General features: G+C 36.1%; 1 protein-coding gene across 1 annotated transcript in view; it reads right to left on the reverse strand.

Annotated features, from left to right (window-relative positions):
* LOC127618027 (testican-2-like) overlaps positions 1-13,203 on the reverse strand; it is a 55,789-nt gene that overhangs the window by 6,286 nt on the left and 36,300 nt on the right. The window contains exons 4-7 of the mRNA XM_052090241.1: positions 10,207-10,315; positions 9,096-9,210; positions 4,513-4,632; positions 3,243-3,461 (exon numbers count right to left, since the gene is read on the reverse strand). Coding sequence (XP_051946201.1) covers positions 3,243-3,461; positions 4,513-4,632; positions 9,096-9,210; positions 10,207-10,315 — 563 coding nt within the window. The remainder of the gene's footprint in view (positions 1-3,242; positions 3,462-4,512; positions 4,633-9,095; positions 9,211-10,206; positions 10,316-13,203) is intronic.

Below are 13,203 nucleotides of genomic sequence, written 5' to 3' on the forward strand. Positions count from 1 at the left end.
AATGTAAGTGAATGGTGACCACGACTGTCAAACAAGATTTTCAGTAGATGACGTATAACTTACATTACTGTCTGTTTCTCAAAAGCTACCACATGGCCTATCACATTTGAATATAGTGCACAAGTTGTAAGAAATACTTTTATGGTTAATTTTTAAGATGCTCATTCCATATAAGACAAGTCAATGGTGACACCGGCTGACAAGAAAGATTTTCAGTGAATAACGACTTATATTTCAGTCTGTTCTTACCCAAAACTTTTCATATTTCATATTTTCAAATCATATGGCTACAGAAGACTTGTACAAACAATTTTCATGGTGCTTTTTTGTCCTTTTTTGGAGCTTGACAGCTACACTCCCCATTCACTTTCATTGGATAGAAAAGTGCAGCTTGGGCATTTAGACAAATATTTCCTTTTGTGTTCTATGGAAGTAAGATAGTCATATGGATTTGGAACAACACAATGGTGTGAACTATTCCTTTACAAAATCAAATTTATAACAGCAAAAAGCCTGTGTAGTACAAGAATGTGAGTCAATGCTTCAAAGCAATCATGTTTTACAGCTACAGTATATAAGAGGGCTTGGCTGGTCCAGTCTAAAAAAAATCTCTCTGACTGGTCGTGTGGTGTCTGTTCCAGAAAGTTTGAGCCTAAGCAGGCTGTCAACAACCAACAGTGATGTTGTTTTTCCCTCTGCAATGGCCATTTCCTATTCACCAGGGGAAATACAAGGGGAAGACAAAGTGTGACAGGCCAAAAGCAACTGTGCTCTCCTCATGAGAGAGGAGAGTGGCCAGCCGCATTGTGAGTTGAATCACATCAAACAATGTGTGTGTGTGTGGCTGAGATACAGCTCTGTGCCTCTCCAGTGGCATGTTTGTGTGAAGAAGCCTGCCATGCTCCATGGCTTAAGTAAACACACATACATAACACACAGGGTGCCACTGAAAGAAATTCCTCAGACAAAGACAAAGAACGCACATACACACTCACACACTGATGAGTCTCATTAATATGTATAACATGTCGCTGATAAACACATGCACATGCAAACAGACCCATGCTCTATCCCGCTGACACAAACACACATACACGCGCACACTGACTGTCAGTCACCCTAGCAACACACACTGAATACCAGTTCCTCCAGACATACAGTTTATGCAGCAGAGTTGTGCATCTCTTCAAATGAGTACTTCAAATCACTCTCCCAGCACACCACAAACAACTAAAGGTCATCTCAGACCTTCCATCACTCTCTCATCTCTCATTTTATAGCCAAAGGGGGTGTGATAGGGTCTTTGAAGGAAATAAAAGATTTGGATTACAGTAATCCAAACATCCCACATATGGTTCAATTCCCCCCTCGTCAATGTTTGATTATATTTAGAAAACCAATTAAGCTTAATCCAGAGCGAGCCGAATGGGTTAGTGGCATAAGTCTCGAAAAATCTGCACATAGATGGATGCATTTTCCTAAAGCCCTACCTCCGCTGACTAGTGTCTTAATCTTTGATGTCAGTCCTGTGAGTACTGCACACACTGCAATATCTTTGCCTAGTCTTTGTGATAAAAAACAAACAACCCCTCTAACCTAATTCACACATCATTTCAGATTTTAAAGGCCCCATGAAATCCTTTGGACTTTTGTGCCCTTTAGTCCAAGTCATTTTCAGCTTTGAGTCCATGTCTTGTACCTTACTGTTGTCAAATACTAACTTTAGATATACTCATTTAAAATTTGCAGTCTTTCTTTTCCGAGAAAAATGGCCAAAAAATATTAATGACTCATCTTGCAAAATAAATATTTGTCAAATCAAATGCCTTTTAGAATGAGGACTTCATCCCCTAAAACCACCTGCTTCTGACTAGCAATAGCAAGTAGCAAATCATGATTTATGGCTATGACGTAAATCTTATTTATAAAACGTATTCAGGCCCTTAAACATGCAGACTGATCACACTGTGAATTCGACGACAGGAGGTAAAAGGTTTTGCTGCTGAAATTGGTCTATGCTTACCAAAATTTTAACAATTGCCCCTAGTGGCTGAAGCTGGAAATGCCATTTGACCATTTTCTGGGTGAAATTTTCACATGATGGTGGCAAACGCGAGTTGTATGTTGTTTTAAATGATGTAATGCAGTCAACAGGATACATATTTTATTAAACCTGCCCCCTAACCCAACCCCTAGAACTAAACCAAACAGTCAGAGGAGAAAAAATTAAATTTTAGAGTGAAAATTCAACCACCAAATTTTGCTCACCATTGTTTATTAGAATGCAATTACTTCCCGATTTCCATGAAACCAGAACACGTGTCTCAGAGATTACTCACGCAACACATAGTAGCACCACAAATTGAATATTTGAAAACTGAATATTTGAGTAGATACAAAAATGTCTGATGGGGGATGCTCTGGTCAGTATTTTGGCAGAATGGGGTTGATTTCAGGGTACATGAACAATCAGCAGCATGCAGATTCCCTGTGTTATCATGTGACGATATGTCCTGCCCCAAACCTCCTGTTTCAATAGGAAACATGTCAATACAGGAAAGAAAACTGCATTCGTCAAACCATTTTACTGGATCTTTAAATTCTCAACTCTCTGAGGCAGTGTTCAACACACTCAACACTGACTAGAGCTGGCACCAATGTTTGCCATGTGTCCCCCTTCTGTCATGCTGATATAACCAAGCAGATCAAACTGTGGACTGTGGCACTGACCAGCAGGGTGCAGAGCACAAATGTGCAATGCCATGGCAACAATTTCATGACTTAAAATTTTCCAAAAAGAAAGGTAAAAATCTTCTAATGTTAAAAGTGATAGTTATGTTCAACTTTAATGCTCATTTTAGACTATTTCTTGCTGAATAGACCAAAATAGCCGGTCACCAGCATATTTTGTGTTTTGGATGCAATCCAAGCAAAGGATGCCTTGTTGTGCTAGTGTTCCCATCAGGTTTTTTAAAATATTAGCTTAATCAGCTTCCCCAAAAAAATATGTTTAGCTGGTGAGCAGCTTGGCTACAGACAAGCACCAAACAAACACTAACCATCATAAATTTTGTTTGGTATGAAAATTAATTCTGGTCTAAACTAAAGTCTTTTCAGCAGGGTTGTGCAATTTATTTACAATAAACAATGCTTATCATTCCAAAGAAGAATATTTCATTATTATTTTGTTAGAAAAAGCAATTGAGATCTGGTTAAGTTGTGTATAGGTAATGACAACTTACTTTCTCTCCAAAAGCAGAGGCACCACTCGGCAGTGGAGACTTTGCCATCGTGGTAAGAGTCACAGGAGTTGAAGAAGGGCCGTATGCACACTTCATACTTGTCCAGATTAATGGCAGCCAGCTCAGCCTGGTCCAGATACAGGTCATTGTTTGTATCCAGCTTAGAGAACATCCAGCCAATAGAGTCCTTACAGGATGCAACAAGAGTCCGGTCCAGAACTGTACAGAAACAATCACACAGGTATGTTTCAAAGTAATTGTTAACAAAGAAATACTAACAGTTGTATGTTGTAACACTCAGTCACTTTCCAAATTGGCAAATGAGAGCCACCAGCATCTTTATCAGAACAGCTGATTGCCTCTAATCAGAAATGACAGTGGTACAAATTCAATCAACTTCCTTTAAAAAACAAATTGGTATAAAATAGTGTTTATAAGATTCTAAATCACACTAATGGAAGCCATGGGCAGACACAGTATTTCTTTTTCTTTTTTCTCAAGTAGTTATTTTTAAAAATCAGTATTTAACAACGTACTGTTCCTACAAACAAATAAATGATACAAGGGATAAATATGTATTATGACTGTTCACCAAATTTGTGAACAGCAGATCAATGATATGAACAGGTCATATGGCCAAAACGCTGGGATCTTTTTCCACATAAAACAGGAGTAAATAATAGAATAAAAAGAAGAGAAGTATAGATAGTGCACAGCTAGTTTAAGAACTGATGAGGCATATGGTGAATCTGGCCATATTTTTGCAATAGAATGTGCATTTTAAATTGAAGTAGGAGAAAATGAAGTGGTAAAGCATGGCATTTCACAATTTTCAGAAAACTGCTTTTCATGGGAAAATGCTGCTTCATAAGAGTCTACTGGTCCATATGAATGTTTTATGCAACCATTTTATTTGTGGCTACTTTTATCAGTAAAATTTTACAAGCAAAATGATCTACATTATTAAGTCTTGCTTATAGAGAAATCTAACAAAATTGAGTGAGGTTTATGCTAAAAGAGGAAAACATTTTTTGACAAAGGAGTAAGAAAAATAAACTTGATTAAAAGGGAAAGCAAGTTTTTTTTTTCTTACCCCATTGGCAAATACCTCAGCAGATAAAATACAAATGATCAAATTATGTTTTGAGTCAGAGTCATATAAGGTATATTGCTGATCAGTAGTCTGTGTGTATAGGATGCTGCTTTAACTCAGTTCCGAGATATTACTGTGTATAAAAGCATTGGATAAATGAACTAAATGGAGCCTCACTTGATGCAGAGCTGGCTGCAGGATTCCCTGTGCTGTTCTGCTTGCTGTTGCCTTGGAGCAGTTGGAACCAGTCCCGCAGGCGATCTCCCAGATCTGCCAGGTCCTGCCCTGTGCAATTCTCTATAGAGAGAGAAGGACAGAGACAAAGAAAAAAGAAAAAGTGGAGGGAGTGTTGGCAAATGTTTGTATAACAGAGTGAAGGACCAACTGTGTCCTGATTTATTTCTTTGCATTTGACAAGCCTACAGACACTGCAGACATAAATCAAACATAATCAATGTCAGTAGAACTTCAGAAAGAAAACATGAGAAACAGAGTGAAGCACAGAGTCTGTTAGTAAATTAATAAAGTCTTTGTTAAAGACAAGCAATATCAGAGCAGAACTGTTTCTTATTATCAAAATATGATCATGCCAACCTAAAAGCTTGCCAAATAAAAGCTGTTTCTATTGTGCTTTATACCAAACCTTTCAGGCCATGTACCCATAGGTGAATTACGGACTGGGCCAATGGAGTCAGTACCCAGGGACCCTGGAGTGCAAGGTCTCACAGCCCTTTTTATTAACATAAAAAACAGGGCCCTGTGACTATGCGAGCCCACAGCCCTCTCATAGGACCCTTTTCCTTCCTGTTTCGAAATACATTCTTTAATCTTATAACGCCGCCTGGTGAAAGTATACATGCTCTTCTGGCATTAGAAGACCTTGTAAAATAATTTCCAAAATAGCTACCTTCATATTTTGATGCACTCATCTTTTTTATGTGAAATATTTGCTGATTTTGATAAAGTAAAATGAATTAAATTACTGTTATTTCAAAATTAGTATTTATTCAAGCAACTTGTGCTTAAAATGTAATCATTTAATAGATAAATAGGTTTAAACAGGTTTGAAAAATATTATTTTTCAATAATATTATTATTTTTGTTATGCTTTATATGGTTAAGAATTATTCTTTGTATAAAAGAGCTGTCGAACAAAAAAGTGTATTATACTATTCATTGCTATAACTGCATGTTTGCCCTACATTACAAAAATAACTTGGCTTAGGTGGTTGGGAAAAAGAAAATATTGATATTTTATTTTTGTGGTTCAAAAGTATTGATTAGCATTGATACATAAAGTTTGTTGAGACAGACTATAATATGACAAAACCTGGTCTGAAAGTTTAAAATAGTTTTAAATGCTTGAATTTATCATTTTTTTTTACAGGTTTACCAGAAAGAAAGAAAGAAAGAAAGAAAGAAGGGATTTTTGTTCACTTTGAAAAGGCTTGAATAATGCCTTAGCAGGGCTTTTCGATGGAAGAATAATAATGGTAGCAAAGCTGTAGGGTCGTTCCAAACAGAATTTCCCAAAAAATTACCAAATGACCACTATTTTTGAGCCCCACATCTTTCAGCTTTCAAAGCCCGCAAAATGGAGGTTAAAGTCTTTGAAGGAAATAGGGTGTAGGGATGATCACTTCTGAATAGAACACACTCCATTATTCAGATTATTTATAAAAGATATAGCAGCACGAGCCAGAACTGCCTGAACACTTTGCCGAATTTCACCAAACATTGCATAGATACTGTGGGAGCCTCTGTATTTGTTAAATTCAACAGTATTTAAAGTGTTTGATGAAGTTAAAATATTTAATAATTTACCTTTAAATATATGCATTTTATATGCATAATTTGTAGTATTTACACTGAGTTTCCATTATGTATAACAACGTTAAAATGGTACTGTCTCTTTAAGAACAGTGGCTGTTCAGCAAACCTGTTTCGTTTGAGCGGATTCTTTACCACATCCTTGCTGTGTGTTTGAATTAATTTGTCTGTAAATAACAGAACAGGTATTAAAAGAGACTGAAATCAATGAAAAGCGATTGCGCAGATCTCAACTTTAAAAGATAATTGGAACGGGGGCCCTGAAAGAAAATTGGCCCTGGGGCCCTTGCAAGTCATGTACCACTTATAATTAAATTAACATCTAGTTACCAGAGGTGGGTATTAACATGCTACATTTACTCCGTTTTATTTATTTCGGGGGGGGGTGATACTAATAGAGTACTTTAAAAGTGGGTACTTTTTACTCTCACTCAAGTAAATTTCAAATGAATATTTTGTACTTTTACTATGTTACAATGGGCGGCATTCCTGTCGTTACATTACTGGTTTTAATTTTATTTAATGCATAATTTATTGAGATATTACTGAATGGGACTTTTATGACAGTGGATGTTCACAGCTACGTGCTGTCACAGACTGTCACTCAAGCTGCACATAAGAGTCCATCACTGCTACAACATCAAGCTCTTCAAAGTGAAACAATTTCTTCGCTCTGCACAGTAAAAAAATAACAGCTTCGTCATGCAGTGCCTTCATTTAACACCAAGACAAGTGGATATTTCAAGATTAAAATTGAAGCTCCAATTTATGGCAGCACTCTGAGGAAACTTGTGGCTCTAATTATAATGCTGGTTTTTCTGTGTGAATGTGATGTTCATTTTCAGGGTGATTCTGTAACTGGGCTTTTATGACATCAGTTTTTAAGTACACTTTCGTAAATCAGTGCAGCAATATACCAGTGTGCTTTGTCTTGCGTCCCGCATGTCATGAACAGTATTTTACACATTTACTCCGTGCCCTGGCATCTACCCTGGCAACTATCACAGCTACTTCAGGCTGATTAATCATTTAAACATCCAAGTTACATGTAAATAAATGCCTTTTGCTCTGCCGTTCTCGTGATTGACAACTGGAGCAACATACAGCATTTCTGTGTGTACACAGTGCACATTCTGTTTATCATTTTTATTTATATGTTAATATAAAGCGCAAACACATTTTATCACATGTACTTTATTGTATTTATATGTAATACTTTAGTATGTTCAAGCTGGGAAGCATTTCTCTTCCGACCATAAACAGCACCAAAGTTATCATAACGTTACGTGTTATAACCGAATATTTAAATCATCCACAGAATTATCATTTCCATTGTTTGCAGTCCCCTGAGTTAAAATAATATCCCCTCAGTGAATTATTTAGTAAATAAAGAATTTTTCAGCTTAATGGCAAAAATCAAGTAATGATTTGTCAAAAAGTAATTTAATACATTCAGCATGAAATAAAACACTGCAGGAGTGAATGAAGCATCTCTCTCTCCCACTTGCTCTCACGTTTTAACCGTAATAATTACGAGAAATATTTTCTCTTCTTATTGACAAATTCATCCAGATCTGACAAGAGCTTTTAAAAGGATAGTTTACCCAAAAACTGCAATTCTCATTATTTATTCATCCTCATATCATCACAGATGTGTATGATTTTCTTTCAATTGCTGAATACAAATGAAGATTTATAGAATAATTTCTCAACTCTGAAGGTCCATACAATGCAAGTGAATGTAAGTCAGCATAAAAGTAATCCATAAGACTCCAGTGTTTAAATCAATATCTTCAGAAGCGATGCGATAGGTGTGGATGAGAAACAGATCACCTTCACATTCTTTTTCTTGTGTTCTTGGTTATTCACAGTCTTTTCTGCATATATCTAGAGAAGAATCTCTAGCAAAAAAATGACAAATTTGTATCTGTTTCTCACCCACACCTATCATATCACTTCTAATGATATGGATTTAAGTCATATGGATTATTTTTATTATTCCTTTATTTGCTTTTTGGAGCATACACATTTTGGCACCAATTCACTTGCATCGTACTGACCTGCAGAGGTGAAATATTCTTCTAAAAATCATCATTTATGTTCTGCAGAAGAAAGGAAGTCAAACAAATCTAGGATGGCATAAATGATGAGCTAATTTTTATTTTCGTAAACTATTCCTTTAAAGTGATAGCTCAGCCACAATTATCCTGTCATCATTTCCCTTCCCTCATGTTGTTACAAACCCATGTGACCTTCTGTATTCTGTGGAATACAAAAGATGTTAGACAGAATGTTAGATAATGTTAGTCTCAGTCACCATTCACTTTCAAAATACGGAGAAAAATAAAAAACACATTCACTGAAAGTAAATAGTGACTCAGGCTAACATTCTGTCTAAAATCTCCTTATTGTGTTTCATGGAAGAAAGAAAGTCATACATTGTCATACAATCGCCAACATGATAGTGAAAGATGACAGAATATACGTTAATAACAATAATCCTCTAATACATGTTCAATGTGTATTTTGTAATGGAATATAGAGGAGTTAATTTCCATTATGTCATTTGTGAAAGTAACTACTTGAGTACTCTTTTAATTGGATACTTTCTTACTCAAGTAATTATTTATGTTAGTACTTTTACTTCTACTTGAGTAATTTTGTAAACTGCTGTTTTTCTCTCCCTGTAAATGACAACAGATTCTCCATTTCCATAAAAAAAAAACTATTCATGATACAAGACCCTAATAAGGATCCTTATATCAGAGTAGCATCTATTGCATACCACAGTTGAACATTTAGAAAATAGAACAGTGAATTTTTGCATTGTAATTTAATAGAATTTTAACAAGTGTAGGTCTGTAGGTTTTTCTTTACAAGAGCAGATTGCAGCATTTGGCAGTGTGTGGCAATGTGTGGCTGGTAGATACCATGTTTGCTGTCCACATCTGTAGCAGGTGCAGTGGTGGCGGTACAGGGGCAGAGACCAGCACATCTTACTTTCAACTCCTTTTCTGAGAGACAATCCTGCTGCTCCAGTTTGCACTGATTGAAGGGTGTAGCACATACACACACACGCACACACGCACGCACACACACACACACACACACACACACACACACACACACACACACACACACACAGAGAAAATCACAAATAATAAGAATCACAAATAATAAGAAGCCATAAGATTTGTCCAGTGTTGTCACATGCCCTATTCAGTGGAATGAATAATAGCCTAGATAGAAAACAATTATTTTTAAACATGACTGAAAATTGCTAATTCAGATAAGACATCTTTATTTAAAAGTAGCTGAAGTCAACCTCCATTTCTTCCAGTGCAAGGTCAGAAACAGATATAATAGAGATTATGCATAATTCAACAGAATGGGCCTTTCATTTGCAAGCACCCTGAATCCCTTCAGACATTTCTCCTTTGATTTTTTAAAATGTGTAGGATGGAGTACAGGATATAATAGAGATTATTGCCCATATTGCACAAGCATATATTGCTATTTCTATCTGATTTAACCCATAAAATGATTTTTTTTTTGTGTAGTGTAATGTATTCAGGATGATTTTGTGATGTTAAATAATAATGTTGACTTGAATCCAACCAGTAAATGTAAATGTTACCACATTAAGCAAATTTTTTATGTTAACATTTTTTTCAAGGATATATTTACATACTTTACTACTACATTATTGATGTATTGCAAGTTAAAATAATTATTATTGATGTAGAGTCAATAATTGACATTACATTATAAATTTACTAAGTATATTTTAATGTGGGAGGGACAATGAACCGTACAGTATACTGTAGCTGAACTTTAGTTTCTTTAGCTTTGGTTGAGGTTAACTTAATATAGTGTAGAAAGTCCATCTTACCAAATATATTGATTGAAAAAACCTGCACAATGTGCACAAAACTGCAACAAATTCAATTGTATTAAAATGAGCTGAACTGCAGAGAAATTGATCATATCTGCTTGGTAAAAGAGCTATGGTGAAAGGAAACTGAATGCAGTATGCAGTACCTGAGAGGCGTAGTTATGTCCATCAGAGCCACAAACTGGACCAGAGGACGACGCTGGACATGGTTTACAGCTGTTCTCTTGCTGCTGACTAATGACCTGCTGCTTCAACCTGAAACACATCAAAACTGTCAATCTTAACGATGAGTATGAAATACAGTATAAGCTGTGGCATAGTTGGGCATATGACACACAAACGCACAGGGAGCGCCATCCATGGGCAGTTTTTAATTGAAGGTTTTATGATCTCTGTAGTGAGTTGTATGGTACAAGGAGAGCCAACCACTATGGGATGGCCTCAGGAACATGTTCAGCTTTTAAAAAGAACAAACCCTGAGAGACTAAATCTGTGTACCTTACATTTTGCTACCTTTAACACATGGCTGCTTTAAGAAATTGCTCTTATTTGTATTAGTGTGTGTGTGTGTGTGTGTGTGTGAAAATGTACATTACAAACTGGTAATTACAAGGGTATTATGCTATAAATGTGGTTTATGCAGACATTTCTAGTGTCCTCATAATTCAAATACTAAACAATGTTTTTTTGAAAATGTAAATATGCAGAACGTTTTTGTGAGGTTAGGTTTAGGGGTAGGGTTAGGGGATAGAATCTATAGTTTGTACAGTAAAAAAAAATAATTATGTCTATGCAGAGTCCTCATAAGTATAGCCACACCAACATGTGTTTGTGTGCATTTGTCTTTGTCTTTGTGTGTGTGAGCGTATATTTATCACTTTGTGGGGACCAAATGTCCCCATAAGGATAGTAAAACCCGAAATGTTTGACCTTGTGGGGACATTTTGTCGGTCCCCATGAGGAAAACAGCTTATAAATCATACTAAATTATGTTTTTTGAAAATGTAAAAATGCAGAAAGTTTTCTGTGAGGGTTAGGTTTAGGGGTAGGGTTAGGTTTAAGGGATAGAATATAAAGTTTGTACAGTATAAAAACCATTATGTCTATGGAAAGTCCCCATAAAACATGGAAACACAACATGTGTGTGTGTGTGTGTGTGTGTGTGTGTGTGTGTGTGTGTGTGTGTGTGTGTCCAAACCATAGATCTTATTAGGAATATGCATCTAACTGAATCCTGACAAAGTATATTAAGGTAAAGCGAAGTAAAGACTGACTGTGCTATTAAGCTAGATTGGACAGTTGCATTCTGCACAGTGTCTTTGTATGGCACTAAACATCTTAAAAAACAAGCACTATTCTGTCATGTAATATTGATGTGTGTACGAATGCAGGATGGGGGAAGAAAGAGAGAGAGAGGGAGAGAGAGAGGGAGAGGGAGAGGGAGAGAGAGAGAGAGAGAGAGAGAGACTTTTTGGCTTTTAAAACCCCTTCTAATTTACACCATTTTCCAAAACATTACAGAACACATACACACACACACACACACACACATGCACACAAAAAACAACAACAACAAAAAAACGACACAATTTTACCAATTAAAAAACATATTTCCAAACTCGCTCACTGTCTCTAATGCCTCTCTCACACCCACCTCATTTTGAAAAAAGTACATTATCAATTTGTTTGTAATATGCAAATTCAATAGCTACCCTAAATTCTACCAATGATTTAAAAAGAGTCAACAAGTCAACATCTTGACCCACATTTTTACATTGATGTGTTTTCAGGATGCTAACTTGGCTTGGCCCATTAAAAAATTGCCAAGCACACACTGTTCGCACCATGACTATACTTACAACCAAAAATAAAAAGGGTATTTGTAAAAGAAAATCCCAATTTCATAATTCATTTTTCCAATAGTACAAAAAGTGGAACCAGCCTTGAACACTCACAAAATAAATGAAAAACAGTGAGAAGCCTCAAAGAAAGAACACTGAGGTAAAAGCATTCTATTAAATTTAGAAACAAAGGTGTTCATAGCCAGTGCACTGTGAAGTATTCTCCACTGTAGATCTCCACATTTCTTGGGAATAGGAGGCTTATACAATAGCCTCCATGAGGGATTTACATCTCTGGGCACAGAAAGGTAAGTCCTCCATTTAGTATCTATTCTTTCCTTCAACTGACCAAAGTGTGCTGATTTAGCAAAAATATGCTAAACTGTTTTCTTCCCCATACTTTGGAAATCCAAAAATGTAAACCCCTTTAACAAAACAACCTTAGTGTTCTCTTCAATATCAACTTTTTTGGGACAACTTTTAATGAAGGAGATATCAGGCCATTAATTAAAGCAGAATCTATTAATTAATTGAATACTGGGGAAAAACAGTTATTCCAGCATTTAAAAACATTTTGATTACAGAATCTTATAATAGAGGCTGTAGCTTAAAAAGAGGATAACAAAAAACAAGGTTCTGTACACCCATAATTTTCATCACCCACTCTTGAGAATTTTAACAAATTCCATGATTGAAAAATCGATACATAAAATGTTAAAAGGGAGCAATACACATTTTCAACATAAGGCTAAAAAGAACTCTTTGTCAAGGTCTGTTCCTCCAAGATCTTTAAGAAAGTACAAACAATAATCAATCCATGGCACACAATCAGAGCAGTTCAGCAGTTTTTACAATATTTGTAGTCTCATTGCTGCAATTTTTGATTCAACATGTATAAGGCCTTGACCTCCCTCTGCAACGGGAATATAGAGCACCCCAGGAGGAAGCCAATGATGGCCATTCCAAATAAAATCAACAACTGCCCTTTGAATTTTTAATAGCAGTTCTTTAGGGGGATCTAACACTGTAACTTTATGCCACAGTATTGAAGCTGCCAGATTATTAATTACAAGGCATCTTCTTCTATATGAGAGCTGTGGGAGAATCCATTTTGATTTAATTTGACCAATTACCCAGTCATCCACTCCTTCCAAGCTCATCTCCATATACTGGTCAGTTCCTAAATAAATGCCAAGAACTTTTAAACCATTTGCACTGCTTTGGCAACGGAGGAGGTCCTGTGCTATGCCAACAACAAATCCTGTTGTCTCCCAACAACAAAGAGGTAAATTTTTCTGAATT

The sequence above is a fragment of the Xyrauchen texanus genome, chromosome 24 (assembly GCF_025860055.1).
Source record: "Xyrauchen texanus isolate HMW12.3.18 chromosome 24, RBS_HiC_50CHRs, whole genome shotgun sequence".
Classification (NCBI taxonomy): Eukaryota; Metazoa; Chordata; class Actinopteri; order Cypriniformes; family Catostomidae; genus Xyrauchen; species Xyrauchen texanus.